This window comes from Sebastes fasciatus, chromosome 6 (genome assembly GCF_043250625.1).
Source record: "Sebastes fasciatus isolate fSebFas1 chromosome 6, fSebFas1.pri, whole genome shotgun sequence".
Taxonomy (NCBI): domain Eukaryota; kingdom Metazoa; phylum Chordata; class Actinopteri; order Perciformes; family Sebastidae; genus Sebastes; species Sebastes fasciatus.
Window position 1 is genome coordinate 17,290,977 of NC_133800.1, and position 18,395 is coordinate 17,309,371.

The 18,395-nt window shown below is 39.8% G+C and overlaps 1 protein-coding gene across 1 annotated transcript; it reads right to left on the reverse strand.

Annotated features, from left to right (window-relative positions):
* Window positions 1–53: 53 nt before the first annotated feature.
* On the reverse strand, window positions 54–13,388 carry LOC141769223 (uncharacterized). The gene is made up of 12 exons (XM_074638077.1): window positions 13,218–13,388; window positions 11,535–11,646; window positions 8,473–8,566; window positions 7,595–7,649; window positions 4,383–4,523; window positions 4,150–4,310; window positions 3,941–4,039; window positions 3,166–3,311; window positions 2,800–2,971; window positions 2,580–2,692; window positions 1,941–2,028; window positions 54–1,374 (listed from the first exon to the last, which is right to left on the reverse strand). Exons 1-12 carry the CDS (start codon window positions 13,330–13,332, stop codon window positions 1,321–1,323), a joined length of 1,350 nt encoding a protein of 449 aa, XP_074494178.1. The 5' UTR covers window positions 13,333–13,388; the 3' UTR covers window positions 54–1,320.
* Window positions 13,389–18,395: the final 5,007 nt, after the last annotated feature.

Here is an 18,395-nt window from a genome sequence, read left to right on the forward strand (position 1 = left end):
TTGTTTATGTGTGCATTCTTCTCTTTATCAGGAAACAGTCAGTAGAGTAAAAGTCAGTAGAAAATGTTTAATAACTTTCAAGGAAGTGACAGAGCATAGTTTGCAGTTTTATGACGAGTTTCATTCTTTGAGTCGGTACTACTAAAAAAAACATTTATAGTGAGTTGAGCCTCGGTTTCACACAATAAAAATATTTTTTGGAAGAATTACACAGAATAGATACATTCACATACATTTAAAAATGAAATATTTCATAAAACAAAGATTTTCCCACACAAAACAAAGGCATTTAACACACACAACACAACCTGACAGTGTTCACAATGATATTGCAAACAGCCCGTAGAGGTTTGTCTACATTTTTGGGTAAAAAGCACCTTGAAGACTGATAAAAATATCTACAGAACAAACACCGGACTGAAGGCATTACATGGTAGATTTGAGTTACACAGATCTATAGACAATGAGAAGGCTTCATTAATAACTAGGAGACACACATCAGTGCCGTCACAGTTTTACTATACTGTTATAATAAAGTACCTACATCACAGGTCTTGACTGTGGTTTATGTAAATACTACATAATAATGACTCATCTATGAATATATCTGATGGCTGCACAAATCACACAACAAAACATGTCTATTAGCAGGACAGAGACACTTTGGAGGCAGCAGAAAGCTTCTTATTATTGGTATGAAGATATTTGTGCAGCAGTAATGCCCAAGTGTTATCACAGCATTGGTTACTGTAGTATTGCTAACAGTCAGACATGTGTAGGACATCCTGGCACCTTGTTAAGACAACATGACAGACTGGAGGACTGTGCTGTAAAATTTGAGGACCTCGACCACATTGAGAACATTGAGAACATTGAGAACAGGCTTCACAGAGAACATCATAAAAAACACTTTTTGCTGGCAGAAAGCAGCTGCAAGTTACTCATGAAGAAATTAAGAAAAAGTTTGTAAACACTTCCTTCTGGCATCAACTACAAAAACTGACAAAAAAAAAAATCACATTATGAAATTTGCTTTCATCAAACGACTACCAATCACAGCTTCTCCAGAAAGGACTTATAAAGGCACTTCATCTTTAATCAAAGCTCTTGAGATGATAAATGTTGGCAGTGATATCTGCTGCATTCAGAGGTTACACAAGAGAGAAACCTGATATTTGGTGGACGATCATCTCTTTAGAAAGTCCCATTGTTCCACTTTAAACACCAAATTGTGCACTGTGGAAGACCAGTCGCTATACACAAAAATCTCGTTGCAATATGCCGACATACATGTGTAAACTGTCTTCAGCTTACCCGGGGTCAGAGGTCATATTCTGCTGCACACTGCTGGAGGTACCATTCATACAATTTACCCTGTGGAGTAAAATGAACTGGGTGAGATTCAAAACTCTGATGTTTCAGATTTCACAAATGAAATTTAGTTAGTTAATTAATGCATTGAGGTTATAATCATTTAGATATTTATGAAACCTGGACTGGTTATGGTCTGCTTTGTTTTTTTTGCAATAGACATTCAATGTATTTAAATTCTGTAATGACCTCTCTATATAATAGTTTTAATTTCTAATAATGAGTCTGCCATTCCTGCGCTGGATTCAAATCACCTTCCTTTTCACGAGGGATTCACAGGAAATGGTGCAGCATGTTATCCAGCGTTACACATTGTAATTTTTTTTATAGATATCAACTGACATATTAGCACTTTATATAGTTATTGTGACAACGTGTTATCAGTTAGCAGTAAAGCTGTGGGTCGTAAATCCAAAACAATGAACTGAAATGAAAGACACTAAAAATCTCTGTAGAGCTGCAGAGTCAGGTAATAATTTTTTTTCTGTGTGTTACTAAGGACACCTAATAACTACACATTGTATTACTGCAGCTTTAACTTTTTATTATGAAACAAAATAGAATCTAACCTTCTTAGTTTTGACGATATCCTGAATATAATCACTGTACTCTGCCATCGTCCTCTTCTCCTTCTTCGTCAGAGTCTTATTCCCTCGGCTGAGAATGAAGAACATCACAACAACGTTGGCTCAGAATTTCAATAAGCACTTCCTCTTGGCGTGTGTGTGTGTGTGTGTGTGTGTGTGTGAGAGGGAGAGAGAAGAGAGAGAGAGAGAGAGAGTGTGTGTGTATGTTTGATGTGAATCTACTTTAATATAAAACACACACCCTCCTTGACAAAACAGAAAAGGCTCTACTTTATTCAGCCATTTCTAGAGGGTTAAGGTTATCATTTTAAGGACCCTGGTTCCCACATAGACCAAATGGGCATATTGTGCATGTGTGTAGAGCTGCAATTTACAACTAATTTAATTCTCAATTAATCGTTTGTTCTACAAAAAATCTGAAAATACTGTAGTGAACAATCAAAGAACAATCAGAACTTCCTAAACCCCGAAATGACGTCTTTAAATATCTTGTTTTGTCCAATCAACAGCCCAAAACCCAAAGATATTCAGTTTAAACTGATATGAAACACAGAAAACCTTCACTAATTCATTTATCAATTATTTGTGTATATGTTAGTATTGTATATTTGCAGCACTCACCCTGCAAAATGCTTTGCTAGGAAAAGCAGGAGGTAACAAGAAGCTCCAAAAATGATGACAAACACTACTTGTCCATCTTCTGGTATCCAGTCCCATAAATACATCACTATTCCCTGTGAGACACACGTTGAAAAAACACTCAGAGAACCGAGTACACTTCAAGAAAAATGTGATATTCTGTTGCAATGTTATTTGTTCATATATCACCAGTGTGACTTACTGTGAAGATGGAGAGAGTCCGGGTCGGACCTTCACCCAGCAGCTCCTCCACCTGCTCTTTGGACACGGTGTTCACAATGAAACTGAGGATGAAGAGGGCGGGAAGGAAAACACCCAGAGCGCCACACAAGAACGAGTGAAGACGGACGCTTTTGTTGTGAGTCACGTCAGCCCTGCGTGCACACAGATGAAATCTGATTTAATATCACATTTTCTGCAGCAGATAAGAATATGGGGCGACTCTTATCTCCTCCGTATACACATGATAAGGTTTATTAGCTCTGAGATGCCACCTGTCATTTTGCAGCAGGGTGAATTCAATTTGAACACAGTAACACATGCTATGTTGTAGGTTGAGAGGACAAACCTGTCCTTCTCAAGTCTGCTGCTGATGGTGGAACAAATAAGGTCACTGTCTTTCTCCAGCTGATCCAAAGTCTTCTGAACGGCCTGGTTGATGGTCTTCTCGATGGTCAGACACACGCCGTCGATCTGGTTCACGCAGCGGCTCGGCTAAAGAACACAAAGGCTCATGAGTGCATCCATTTTTGGATAAACATGTCTCAAAGATGGAAGGTCTGGACAACAAATCCTGGGGGTAATTTGACTGACAGCCGTGTGCACTTAGCAGGAAGTGAAGCTACACTTAGTCAGCGGAAATAAATTGAAGGTCGGGAGGTGTGCACAAATCTACCGCACAGAGAAGAGCTTTGTGGTTGTAGATCACGAGATGGTGCAGCAATAACTCAGGACAGGGCCTGCCACCATTGTCAAAGGTGGCTTATCAAAGCCCATGGTTTACAACCACTGACCCTCCTCCCCTAAGAGTGGATATATGCAAAATAAATCATCCTGTTCCAGCCATCAGGAGCCACCAGAAAACCTGGAGTGGAGAATTTACATTCAAGGATAATCAATGGCAGTTCAGCCCCTAAGGATAGCAGAAAGCTGGACCTGAGATCTGTTAAAGGAAAACACCAAAAACAGGTAACAGATTGAGGGCAAGTATCAGATGGTTAATGTTGTTTTCAGTTTATAAAACTGACGGTTAAAACTAAAAACATGACTTTTATTTTCAAACGATTTAAAATTGCATCCTGTTAACTGGTCCATCACAGGAACATATAGTAAGCATGTCTTACCCTCTGTGGGTTGGGGATGTATATTGTAGGCATGTCAAAACCACATTTGTTGAGACCTGGACGGCGACACAGCTCCTGGACTATCTGCATCATCACCCTCTGCACAAATAAACACATATAAGTCGTATTTTTAGGACTTAACTCGACTTTTTTTGGCTACAAAGCTATTGAAATTGGAAAAAAAGATGCCACATATTAAGTGAACTTACCTGTCTGTCTGTTTCCTTCCCGGCTACATCGGCCTTGCTGAGGTAGAACATCAGTTTGTCTCCACATTTCTCACTCAGCTTCTCCACGATGTTGAGTGTGCGTTTGCAGAGCGCCTGGCCCATCGGGTCGAAGAACACAAACACCAAGTCGGCCTGTTCTCCTGCACAAACAAACATCCATTATAGAAACAGCTTTAGAGTAGATAGTAAAACTTACAGCTGCAGAGACATACCCAACCAGGTGATGGCGCTGTTGACATCAAAAGGGTAGACCATGTCTCCGTCCACCAAACCCGGCGTGTCCACAAATGTCACCAGACTGAACTTCTTCTGTTTGGAGGTGGAGATCTCAGCAGACAGATAGTCCATAACACCTGAAATATACAAACGCTGAGTGTGTACAGGCGCTTCCTTCAGGATGAACTAATAGTAAATAATAAAAAGGTGAGTCTCTGAACGTAGCTGTCACCTCTCGTGACTACATTATTATAATGTGCTAGTGGACGCCGCAGTGCGGTCAATACTTGGAGACCCGAGGGAGGCCAGTGACATTAAAGATCAAGAACGCAGTCAACTTTCTGTGCTTGCAGGTTTGCATTTGGAAGAAATGGGCATTTGTAACTGAATTGCAAAAATGTACAGGATGATCTGCATCGCTGTAAACATGCATTAACACAATCTTGGAAAGAAAAAGCATCAATGCATTCTGTTTTAATTTAAACAGCTGCCACACCCTCACAGATAAAACTTCAATTTTATGAACAAATGAAAACATTCGTTGGGTTTCTCACCATCTGTTGTCATGGTTACACACAACAGCTCTTCAACTGGCAGCTTTAGCGTGGGGCGTGGGACATAAAGCTAGCCAGTGAAGAACGACTGTGAGGCAACGCGCTGTGAGGTTACGATACTCCACCCCAACCACCACACATGAACCCCGCTCAAGCCCTCAAACCCCGACCCTGATCAACAGAACAGGATCACTATTTAGACACTATTGACACAATAAGCCCACCCCACCACCCCATCACAGGCCTGGGACGACACTGAGGCTGTTTCATAGGAAGAGGCAGGTGTTAACAGCCAGCACAGATCCCATCCTTGTGCTGCAGCGAGCGGGGCCACTGCTGCTGTGGCACATTAACATTCCCTTATGTTTCTCTTACATCAGCATGGCCACCACAGTATCAATGCATCTGCCTCCTATCACACGTTTTAGTGAGTGTGTATTCCCACAGTCTCGCAGTATCGAGCCATTACTGTCACGCCCAAGGTGACAGGATGACTGTTGCTCTCGTAGGAAAAACATCATATACTGTATATGCAGATATTATCAAGAAGCTTTGTGTTAGAGTTCTATCAGGCTGCTGGTCTATACCTCCCTTACACATGCACGCATCTTTGCAATACTAAAAAGACACCAAGTCCATTTAAAAATTAGTGAATCGAATAGCCTCGATACAGACTTATTCTTCCACTCTAGTTGAAGAAAGTGCTCTGAGTCTCTGAGGTGAAAAGGAAACGAGAGCGATACTCTCCGATGGGTGCTAAGTTTCTCAAGTGACTGTAACTGAGACGGCTACACCGGAGATCCTGTGCATGAGGAAAAGGGCAAAGGCTGCAATAACGCTGCATCAACCAAGACTAAAAAAGAACTTGTTGGACTAAACGGGTCCAACCAGACGCAGTGCAAATATATCTGAAGGATACACTACCAGAAATCTTTGAGTCATTTGAAAACAGTCGATTCCCATGCAGCATATAGTCTAAACTCTGGACAACAGGTTGGTAAAATAAAAACACCCTTTATGTAAGTCTGAAACAACATTAACAAGTATCTCCAAGCACATCCCAAAGGAGATCAAACTGTATAATCAGCTGCTACTCCCACATAAGGATATATGTTGCTTTGCCGATGAGTCATCCTCAGTCGCTGTGGCAGGTAAACAAACGCCTGATAAAGTGTATTTCCAGATGCGGCGGTGAAGTTGAGATAAAAAGCCTGCTTGTATTCCAGCAGCAGATCGCTGGTGTTGCTCAGGCCCTGCAGAGTGGAGCTGCTGCTGCTGCTGCTACTGCTGCTGCTGCTGCTGCTGCTGCTTCTGCTGCTGCTGCTGCGCCGTCTCTAATGGCTGTGACATTTCTCAGCAGCTCCTCCTGACTCCACTGCACTGCTGTCGATGGGGCGTGTGACTCACAAGCCATAGCGTTGAGCGCTCCTGTCCGCACCCAGTGAACCCTCGCTCTCTACACACACTCACTGTCAAACACACGCACATACATACATTACCGCCCTCCCCCCCTCCACACTGATGCTCCCACTCAGACAGCAGGCACACCCAGACTTTCTGCACGACCACCTCATCATCCAGAGAACATTCAGTCCACTGCTGACGCACAGACAGCTGAGACCAATTGTCTTAAAACAATATGCCACTAATTACGTCTCTTTCTTCAGTGTGAGAGTAATCTCGACTCCCATATCTCAGAAACAAGCGGCGCAGATGTGATGAGAGGGCAACAGGAGTCTGGTTTGATTTATAAATAAAACTTAATACGTCAAAGATGTGACTCAGCGTTGAGTCATCAAGGTGAAGCCCCTCAACTCCACCTCAAATCACAAAACATGAAAATGTAACCAGAAACATATAAACAACTCACGGTTACATCTCATGAGCAACACACAGGATTAAACAGCCAGAATTTCAGCCGACGCTCTGGATGAAATGTTGCTTTCTCTACAATTGCAAAACTCTCAACTCAGTGTTCTTGAACTGAGTCTGTAACGTACGCTTAGATTAACTTTACCAGTTCCCGGTAGGAGAAGGGGCCACACAGCAGAGCACTATCTGAAACCTCAAAGGAACCAATCTGTGGCTGCAGCTCATGATTACGTTCATCTCCTGCTCACTATTCCTAACGCTGCTTCTCCCTGCTGTTCCAGCACATTTTAACACTTTATCCTCTCTTTGATGTTTTCCATCATGATGCCAGCAGAATAAAAAAAAAAAAATCAATAAAAAAGGACAGTCATCTATTGCACAAAAGTGATGACATTAATTGGAATTTTTAGGCATTACGGAGAAGACCGCAGTGCTGATCTTATCACCGCACAAAAGGAGGAAATGCGTTACGCTAGTTTCGGCATCAAAGGCAGGGAGATGCAACGCCACTTAAGTAATTATCCTCACAAGGACTCCATAAAACATGCACTAAACTGTTCTATTATGTGAGATAATTAGAAATGTTTCTGTTATGTGATGCATCTCATTAGAAACAGATTAAAATTTACACATAATGGTTGACGAAGGAACATAAAAATGGATTTCAGTAAAGGATAAGTAACAGTGGCGTATCACTACATTATCAGAACAACCCTACTTTTAGTAGTGTACTTTTCAGAAACCCATTATGAGTTACCGATGCTAAAATCAAGAAGACTCACCTTTGAACTCGAGGAGTGGTCGAAAGTGAGGATAGAGATGCAGCGTTGCATTCCCCTGTGAAAGAGTTAAAAAGACAATATGTGAGAAATAACCTGATGAGACAAATATTGATCTGCAGCTCGTCTGAGCTCCCACACCGCTACCACAGGGTCCTCTCTCTTCTTGGTACTTCGCACTCGGTCTCCCAACAGCTGCAGCTCGGCACGCTCGCTTTAAGCTTTCCCTGTACAGAGGAGCTAATCCTTCCACTCTGCAGTCCTGCACTGCAAATATATTATTCATCTTCATCACCTTCACCACAGCAGGATAGGAACAGAGAGGAAGAGGATGAGAGAAGACGGAGAGAGACAGGTGTCTCCCGAGCCTGTTTATATGCTGCAAAGAGGCATCCTCTGTGTGTGTGTGTGTGTGTGTGTGTGTGTATGTGTGTGTATGTGTGTGTGTGTGTGTGTGTGTGTGTGTGTGTGTGTCTACAACAAAGCTCCTCATTGGAGCAGCATTCAGAATGAGAAATCACCACTGACTGAGGGAGTGCCGCGCCGTACAAGCTGACATTGAACGCATCTCTTCATCAACCGTTATGCCCGGCTGCAGCTTCAGTTCCCATTACTGAAGTTAGAAATTCAAACATCCCTCATCCACAAAACTGAGAAGTACCATCTGAATATGAAATACTGTTAATTAACAAACACAGATGAGATCTGGAAATAAATTATAAAAGCATTAAAATGAAGCATGCAGCACAAAGCTGGTTGTATTTATTGTGCTTCAAGCATTAGTTGGTACTTCTGTCAGAAGGCTTTTCATCAGATCGTATACACATTGTGTGCTTCAGTCTGAGTGCTGGAAATGTTGGCCGTCTTCATGCCGTTCTTACCGTCAGTGATTCTCTCTTGCGACCACTTGTGATGAACGTAAACCCCTGCGTTTCAATGGCGACGCCTGCTTTCTGTATGTGCTCCTCAGCATACCTAAAATGACATCAAGAGGCATCAAATGCATCAAAAACTACTCTTAGGTTTGATGTTGCATTTATTATTGCACAGTATCTAAAGCAAAAACACCTCATTCCTACATTAGTAAGACAGGCAGACAAAACTGCCTTGTATAATCTAATGTTCTCAAATCCAACAGTTCTTCATATTAACAATAAATGTGAGAACTATTAAGATTAACATCTGTAATATTTGCATAAGATGAGAGAGTAACACTTTTGTTTATCTCATGCAAATATTACAGATGTTAATCATAACAGTGAAAACTTCCTCTCAGGGACAATCCCAATTATTTCCTCAACCAACAAATGCTGCAATAAAAAACACAGCCTGCATATCAACAACTTCAGGCTAAAATCACCCACAGACCCCCCACTCTTTAAAATATGTAAGGTCAGCGACTGTTAGTGTGATTGACAGCTGAGGTTGTTCAAAACACATTCCTGAATGAGGGGAACATTTCAAATGTGACAAAGAGTTATTCAACCCCTCAAACTGACTCTACAGTAGGGCTGTACGATATAACAATGATTCACCATAAGTAGAGCCAAAACAAAACGTCAATAATCATTTAGATGGTAAATTAATTGACAACAATATGGTAAGTGATTAGTGGTTTGAATTAGTTTTTGAGCAAAAACACCAAAAGTGCTGCTTTTCTTTGTCATAACCGGAATAACTTTAAGTTGTAGACAGTTTATCCAACTAAAAAAGCTATTTTGTCACCTCGAGCTCTGGGAGCCTTTGAAGGACATTTTTCACTTTTATAGACAAAACGATTAAATGAGAAAATAACTATATAACTAATGGGGTAGTGGTCCCTACCCTAATATTTCTTGGGTTGTATTACACTATTGTGGGAAATGTTGCTATCAATTAGCAATCAATGGGTTTGATGGAAATATTGAATTTACAGCACGTTAAGATTAATGCGATAAAGTCCCTGGAGTCATCAGTTGTATTAGTGTGATGCCCCTCCCCCCACTGTCCTGGAGGCTGTCCTGACCAACCTCAGCAGGCTGACATGGAGGCTCGTCAGCTTGATGAAGCTCACCTGAGCCTCCAGGCTATAAAAGCTGGTCCATGTGCTCACTGTCTCTTTCTCTCTCTTCCTACAGCTGACATCCACTCAGTGTCACCTGCCAATCATCTACACACGCCATTGTTCATTTGAGATAACCTTAGTTTAATAAATGGTTTGGTACCTTGCATTGACTCTCTCTTTGTCACATTCCCAGAGCCAGTTTGTTTGCCCAGTATGCCGACCCATTTGGTAAGGTTAAATCTAGCTTTAGTGTGACAAAGACGGTTTGATCATTATGTTTGACCAATCTGGTTTCTGACCCTTGGACCTGGAGTTGGGTTTTTTTATGCTGCTCTGACTGATTACTCTAGTTAATTTTTTGGGGGGTTGTTTTTGGTGGATTTTGTACCCAACTTATTTAGTTTGCAAACATATTTGTTTGAGCTTGAATAAGCGTTTGCTTTGGGTGAGTATCGCTGCATTAGTTTGTGGGAGCCACGCATTACCTCTGTAGGCTGAAGTGGTTTATTAATCATTTTGTTGTTTTCACTTAGTGTGGTGGAGGATGTTGGTGAGGGTTTCCCTGGTTTCTGGAGGATTGCCTGTTTCTGGTGACCTTTTGGCTCCAGTAGAATCAGTGCAACAAGTACCCACCCCTAGTATCAGTCTGAAGACTAGTGTTCAGACTAGTTGGCTAGTATGTGTGACTAGTTAGATAAGGCTGGGGAGCTTTCACCATTGCACATGTTCCAACACTTGTTGTTGTAGGTTTGTAACCTTAAACATACAGTACAACGGCTAGCATTGTAAAAATAAATCCGTGCCCTTTGTCTGGACTTCTGTGTTAACTTGCTTTGAGCCTGGCATGCCTCGAGATGATTGTGTTCATGGTGGTTTGGTAGGTGAGGAACTAGAATATTGCGAGTAAGGAAGTTGTTCCCTCAAATGTTGTCTGCAACTTAGCAGCATGGTTGAGCAGCTTTGGTAGTAGGTGCTACAGTTCATGCTTTGGTTTTGTTTGTGTGAGCTTACTTGATGTAGCTTGGTTACCCCTTGTGTTGTGCATCTTGGGAACACTTGTTTAGAGGAACCTCTGGGTATGCTACTTTGGTTTATAGCTAATGGTAATTCCAGTTATGGTGCATTTGGTAGGCACTCATTTTGAGGTCAACATGTTTTTGATGTGTACTTTAGGTCAAAGGTTGAACCTAATCTCCTGCTGGACACTTTCCTCACCACTTTCCTTACTGTTTTATATTGTGTCCCATGTATTTTCAAGTAAATACCATGTATCTAGTTCTGTCATGTGACTTTTACTTCCCAATTCACTCTATTGGTTCTGCACCTTCAACACCTCCACAGCACACATCCTGCACTACATTAATTTGCTGACATTGCTGATCTACACACTCCTTGCTCATTTGAGTTAACCTTAGTTTAATAAATGATGTTTGGTTTTTAAGTATAACCTTGTGTTGACTCCCTTTTGTCACATTCCCTGAGCCAGTTTGACATTAGCCAAAATTGGACATTTCCATCTGGTTATTTCACCTATAAATGGGTATCTGCAAATTCTAAAATGTATTGTATCACAATATTTAGTTATGGAGACATCAAATTACATGAGGATTTTAATCAATATCATGACCTCCTTAATGCACATGTTCGGTCAGTCCTTTTTGCTTTCTGGAGCTTTATTCTGCAAATAGCTTTTGTCAAAACACTAAACTAGCAAACAAACTAGACATTTGTTTTTCCCTGTCAACTTGTAAATCCTACAAATCAATATCTGCTGTCACAACTACTGAACAGAATCCAAACCACAAAGTCATGTGAGAAGATATTTCATTCACACATGGAGCAGAGCATATGAGGCTGAATGGTGCTGAAGATCCCATCAACCATAAGATGTATTATTACCAGTTAATGAAGGAGCTCTTCCCTGCAGAGTGGTTACCCATTATCATCACAATGATCTTCTTTCTGGGAGGCAGGAGCCGCACTCCGAGGCTGCTGGCAATCTTCACCAGGCCTGAAAACACATGTACACACACAGAGAAGGCAGGGCATGGAGCAATTACAGTGGCAACATCACAATGTAATGTAACAGGGTGATACTGAAATAGGGATAACCTCTACGAAAAAGTTTCAAAAACCTTCTACATTGAAAAAGGCTAAGAAAAAAAAACACTTTTACAAGTAATTTCAAATTTCCAAAGAAGTTTACCTGAAAGTATGATGTATTTTTTTAGAGGGAAAATGAAGACGGTGTCCAACTGTTACATTTCAAGTTTAATTCCAATGAATTGCTCAGAAAACCCTGAAAGTCTTCAGGTCAGGACAGGGCAGGTTAACTGAACATGCAAAAATGTCAGATTGGTCTACAGGTAAGCATTCAAATTAAATCTAAATTAAAAGTGTCTAATAGAAATAAAGAATAAGTATTTACATGGGTAAGAATTGTTTTTTCTTTCAATCTAATGAATCTAACTGAAATGATTAATCAATTAGTCAAACAACAGATTATTTTGATGATGGATTAATTTCAATAATTCTCTATCTGGTTCCAGCCTCATATGACAGAATTGGCTGTTTTTGTCATATATCATAAACTGAACATGTTTGGGTCATTTAATAGACTAAAATAATGATGAAATAAAGAGTGAATATACAACTAATGATTAATTGGTACCAAATTACTTAATTCATTCCAGGAAACTTCCTTGGAAATTAAGGAATTTAAGTGTTAAAAAACATTATAAATGGAGCTCAGGAACGAAAGCTCAAATGTATTATACCTTGTTGATGATCTTATACTGCACTAGAGCTTTTACTCGTGTGTTATACTCTATTTTAGCTTTTATTTATAGCTTGTTTTTATTTTCTAATCTTTAATGTTTTTATAACTGTTTTAATTATGTCTTAATGTTCTTTTTTGCACTTTGTCTTAATGTTCTTGAATGTTTATGTAAAGCACTTTGAATTGCCCTGTTGCTGAAATGTGCTCTACACATAAAGCTGCCTTGCCTTGTTCTTTATCTGTTTCACATTGACAATGTGACAACAACTCATTGATACTGAAGTGAACCAGCTCGTACTTAACAGATAGACCTGTTTACCAGAGTTATCTATTATACTGTAATTACTAAAACAGGACAAACAGGCTTCTGTACTAAGACGCCTCCTTGAAGTGCTGCAAGAGCAAAGTCTGCACATGCAGGATTATTGAAGACAAAACAGTTCTCCAAATATAAGGACCATAAAACCTCATGTTTAAAACAACCCCTCTGGCCTGAACAGCTTATTATACAGTATATTACAGGTCCCTCATGTTAATGTAACACTGTATGTGAAAGCTGCCATCAGATAGGCGTTGTGGAGCCACACAGGGTTCAATGTCATGTGTTTGACACTGACAGACAGCTGCTGCACACCAACACCTACTTTACACTTTAACCGAGCAGAGTCTTTAGTTTTACCTTCAATGCAAACTTCAGTCCCACTAACCTGCTAAAGTTGCATAACTACGCGTGCTAAGTTGGATCTGCTTTAACTCCTAACTATAACGTTGACTCATATTAATCCACGTTATTGATTATTTACCGTTTTCGCTGTCGACATATAAAGTGTGGCATTCTTTGAGTATCCTCTCGCTCGGTGTGGTGATCGCAGACTCCAGAGGGTTTGCCACAGAGCGAGGCTTTCTGCCCGACATCATGAACACAACCTGCAGCAGCCTCTACAATGTTTCCTAAACCAGCGGGGGAAGACTTTCAGTGTTGCACCAAGGGGGCTCTCTGATGCGGATGTTGAAGCGCCCTCCTGCGGTCAACCACTGACAGGACACTGAGGACAGACTACTAACTTACTTCTAACATACAAGGCACAATTGGATAGGAAAGATAACTTAAATTATAAAAAAAAATATATAATAACAAAAATAAAAAGAGGGAAGAAAATAATTCAAGGAACAAAAAAGAAATGCATAAATAAATAAATAAATAATAAGACTGTACTCTTCCATAGTAGCTTTAGGGGTCATCATCATATATGTTCAGTTCTTCATAAACTCTGAGGAGACACTTTGCATGTTGTCCTTTCATTAGTCTTAAAGCACTGAGATGATTGTCCAAAAGGTCCCTTTTGAAAACGGAAAATAGGGGTTTCATTTTCCTCCATTTGGATGCATGGATGAAAAAAAATTAGCCAACAGTATCAGATTGATCAATATCAAGTCACTCTTAATGTCCTTCATGTTAATACCAAACACAATATTTTCTCTTGTGAGAGGAGCAAGTAGTTGGATTTTGGTTGACAGCCAGTCCTGCAAATCTTCCCAGAATGCTGCAGAATATATACAGTGGAAAAACAGATGATCAATAGTTTCCATCTCAGTCTCACAAAAGTTGCAGTTATTGTGATCAACATTAAATCTCAGTCTTAGCAATTCATTGGATGGATAAATATTAGACATTATTTTGAAATGGACTTCTTTTGTCTTGGGGCTTACAGGGTAAGTGATGTATTTAGATCTCCAATTCTTAATGTCTGAGTCTGAAAATAGTTGGATGTTGTTTCTGTTTGATCGTATTGGGTACAGTATGTTGGTCAGGTGATTACGTAACAGTTTGTTTGAGTTTTTCGCATCCAGAAAATCCTGACCATTAACTTGAAGCACAGGTAATTCTATTACACACAAATGTTTATCTGTGTTTTGGACTAGTCGTCTAACTGGAACAGGGATCGCCCTGATCACTTTATTAAACTGCACGTGTGCAAACTATATTATATTTTGAGCAGAAGTTTTCCCAGGACAGCAAGTATCCCTGATCATTCATTAGATGCATTATTGACCAGATATTTTTATACCGAGGACAGACTCACCATGAACAAACAACAGGTTAGTCTACTTTTTAAGGAATTAGACTACTTGACCTGCTGCCTCGAACATTGCTGGCTTGATTACCAATTAGGCAAAGCAGGCTAATGTCCAGCCCAGGGGTCCCCCGTCCTCAAGGCCCCCCACAGGCCCACCGTTAACCTGTGCAGCAATTAGCCTACTTTGTTATTGATAAAGATAAATGTGAATCATCCATTACGGCTTACTTTTCATTGTCATTCTGTTGCTAGAGCAACAGCTTTGGTCCTAGTTTACTTCCTGTCAGCTGCTGCATTAACAAACACTGCAACAGGAAGTACAAAAGGACTCATTTAGAATGTTGATGTTGACAAGACTGAAAAGGTCTAAAATAACCTAAATAAGATTAATTGTGTACTGATTTTTAGTCTTTTTTTTAAGAGCAGATTAGGTTAACCAATTTTCACTTGGATTTTCTGTCCACATACTTGCATAAAAAATGTACATAACAAATTTACTTATCAGAAAATAGAGCGAGAACACACAAAACACTGCTAGTAAATATGAGTAAATTGTTGGACTATGGAGTTTTGTTTTTTTTACATATGATTTTAACCCCTTTTTAATAACCAAGTTAAACTCTGATAAATACTGAGAAAAGACATTGATCAGAAGCAAACTTCAAGCTCATGTCAGGAGTGCAGAAAAGATGCTTGACACCACAGCATATTTTATTTTATCTTTAAACCTTTGACATGTGTCTGTGTTTGTGTCATACTCAGAGGTGTTTGCAGAGGCTCTGTGCAGTGGGGATTCTTCTGTAGCAGAGCTGCCTGTGTCATCCCTGTGGCCTAGAAACAGCCCCCAGAGGGCCCTGGCTTCCCTGCTCACTGCAGATGTCCCTCAGGTCAATAAGGCAGCAGCCAACTACCTCTCTTCAGGACTAGAGTAAGTAGTGATAAAGAGAAGGATTACGTTTCAGCAGCCAGAAGACAAATCAAGTGGTATCTTCCAAAATTATAGTATTTTTTGGCACAAAATTCCCTCTGCTTGCCACAGTGGAGGGATACTTCCTGGTAGTTGCATGCAGGTTTGTTGCTGTGACACAACACCAGCAATAAATCTACACACACTGACCAGAACGAAGAGAACTACTTGATTTGGCTAAGTGGGATGCTTCATATTAACTATAGCTGAACTTTAAAATGCCTTTTTGCACACAACAAGGACAGTATAGGCAGAATGATTACAGCGAACCGTTCTTATTCCTTCAATGTGGCATATAAGTATTCTATAAAGATGGACTTGAAATAACACATTTGCTCTCACTGGGTGAAGTTGTTTTGCTCCCAGTCAACACCAGGAAGCACTGGGAACAAGTAGCTGAACTTTGTATCAGAGTACACATTTACACAAAGATATTCCCTGTGACTGATATATTACATTAAATTGCTAGTACTGATGCTACAATGTCTAAGTAACATTGTATCATTGTAGTTGGTCGAGAAGGATTTAGTAACTACAAAACAAAAAAAACATCTAGTTTTTAGTTAAAATGGTCACAGCCAGCCAGCATTTCATAGACAAAGATTCATAAGCCTAAAAGACACTTACTTAAAAACAAATATGCAAAACAAAACACCACAAGATTTTTTCTTTTTAAAAAACTGTCACATTTCCAGCTCAATGTGCTCTACAAAAAAAACTCTTAAAAGTCCACAATGATAGATTTTTTGCTAATTTGCATAATGTGAAAAACAGTAATGTGAATAGATTTTTTTTGTATTTCAACTCTATCAACACCAAATTCTCTTCCTGGACAAAAATAGGCAAGATTGGTCAAAAAAACATGAATGCCATCAAACAAAAAGGGCAGGGCTTAGCAGGACATTGGCCATAACTTATTAACGCTTTGTCCAATCTTCATAAATCCTGGTAGATATCTTCAGTCCTTCCTTGGGAATAGGTTTGCTAAAGCATTATGAGTCCAACCCATAGGGGGCTCCACAAATCAATTTCATGTATGACCACTTCATTCCTGACCTAGCAAAAGAAAAAGAATTGTGCAGATTTTACAGCCAAAACACATTTTCTCAGGTATGATAGTATTTTTTTGGGCCAAGTCTATATTTTGAGTAGCCCTGATACTGTAACCTGTCTGTATAAAGTCACAAAAATGGAAATACCCAAGTAAAGAAGGCCTACAAGTAGCTTCCTCAGGATTTGAGTAAACATACTTATTTTCTACCACAGCTTTTCCACCATATTATACACAGAAAACCTGGATTCCTACTTGCTTATTAACACTGTGTTCATAATTATTTTTAATTTTACATTTATTTTTTTTATTTTTTTTTATTTAAATTTTAAATGTAATGCTATTGTAACCTCAGCTGCCAATTTGTAACATCAAAGCTTTATTTAGGTAATTTCTGGTCGGGAACAAATGAGGGATTAACTCAAGTAATGGTTAGATTAAAGAGAAAGTCCACCTCAAACCAAAATGTATAGCCTACATGATTTTGGAAAGTTTATTTGTGGTGTGAACATACACGTGCCCAACCCACATGGACTTAGGCTACATAAAAGACACCCAAAATAACATTGCAGTAGTGAAACAGCTTTTCTAAAACACACACAGTAAGCATTGCAAGAGATTCAAGATCTATTGTAATCAACCAGAAGAAGACATGTAGAGATTACGGAAATTTTACCAAAAATATAGTCCTTAAAGTGGAGGTAGGCAGTATATTTTTTGGCATCGTTGGGCAAAAATTCCATAATAACCACGAGAAAACTTCTGTATTTCCTCGTGGATCTGTTTTCAGGCTTTAAAAAATCTAGCCCGTGACGGGAGACTTCAGCCAATCACAGGTCATTTCAGAGAGAGTGTTTCTATTGAGCGTTCCTATTTGCTGTGCTTTGGCTGGTGGCCGGTGCTTGGTATTTCTTCAACAGATCACAACATGGCTGCCGGGTCACAAATTGTCTAATTTTACAGCTAAACAGTACACTACAAGATGTTTCTGAAAACATTTGAAGAGAGAAATAGGCATTACAGTAACAGAATATTGATTCATATTTGATCAGCGCTGCCTAGTTTGACCGTTTGATCGGAGTGATTGACAGCCGGCTCTCATAGACTGGACTGCGGACTCTAGATCAGCGCTGAGTTGTGTTCCTCCTGTCTGTGAAATCATCTTGCAGATGTCATTAGGATCACCTGAGGACACCGGAAGACACAGAGGCACATGATTTTTTTCAGATTACCTGTCTCATGTACTACTGTCACGATATAGTGATCGTTTTATAAAAATTAGTTTTTTTAATCATATTTGCTCCATTTCTACCCACTTCAGCTTTAAATGATCATATAATGGCCAACAACACATAAAACACTTTGTCTTCAGTCTCAGCTACATCACATAAAAAATAAAGCCTATTCTTTTTTGGCGAGATCAGTAAAACTACCTGTTGCTGTGGCTAATGGTGAATGTAACTGTGCACACAGAGATCTGACTTTGAGGCTCTAAACTACAGCTGTTTTATGAGACACTAGTGTGTTAGTGGGGTAGGTAAAAAGTCATTTTTTTAATAATTGAGTCTGGGAGCTCACACATTTGATTATTTTGTATCACACCCACATTTTTGGGGGATTCAAGGTCATATTTGCCTTCCAGCTGTGAATCACACGGTGTTCCCGGAGCTTCTGCAATTATTATCACGAGTCTTTTTTTATCTGCTGTCTTTGGAGCAGCTCCAGGATCTGTCTGAGGACGGCATTAACACTGTACACTGTCCGCGGCTCACACAGCTGAATTGTAATTTTTTTAGGGGAATAACAGGAGTGGGAATAGGGAATGTGTTAATTCTATTTTGGGGTGGATTTTCACTTTCAGGCTCAAATTGTCAGATAGTGGCAC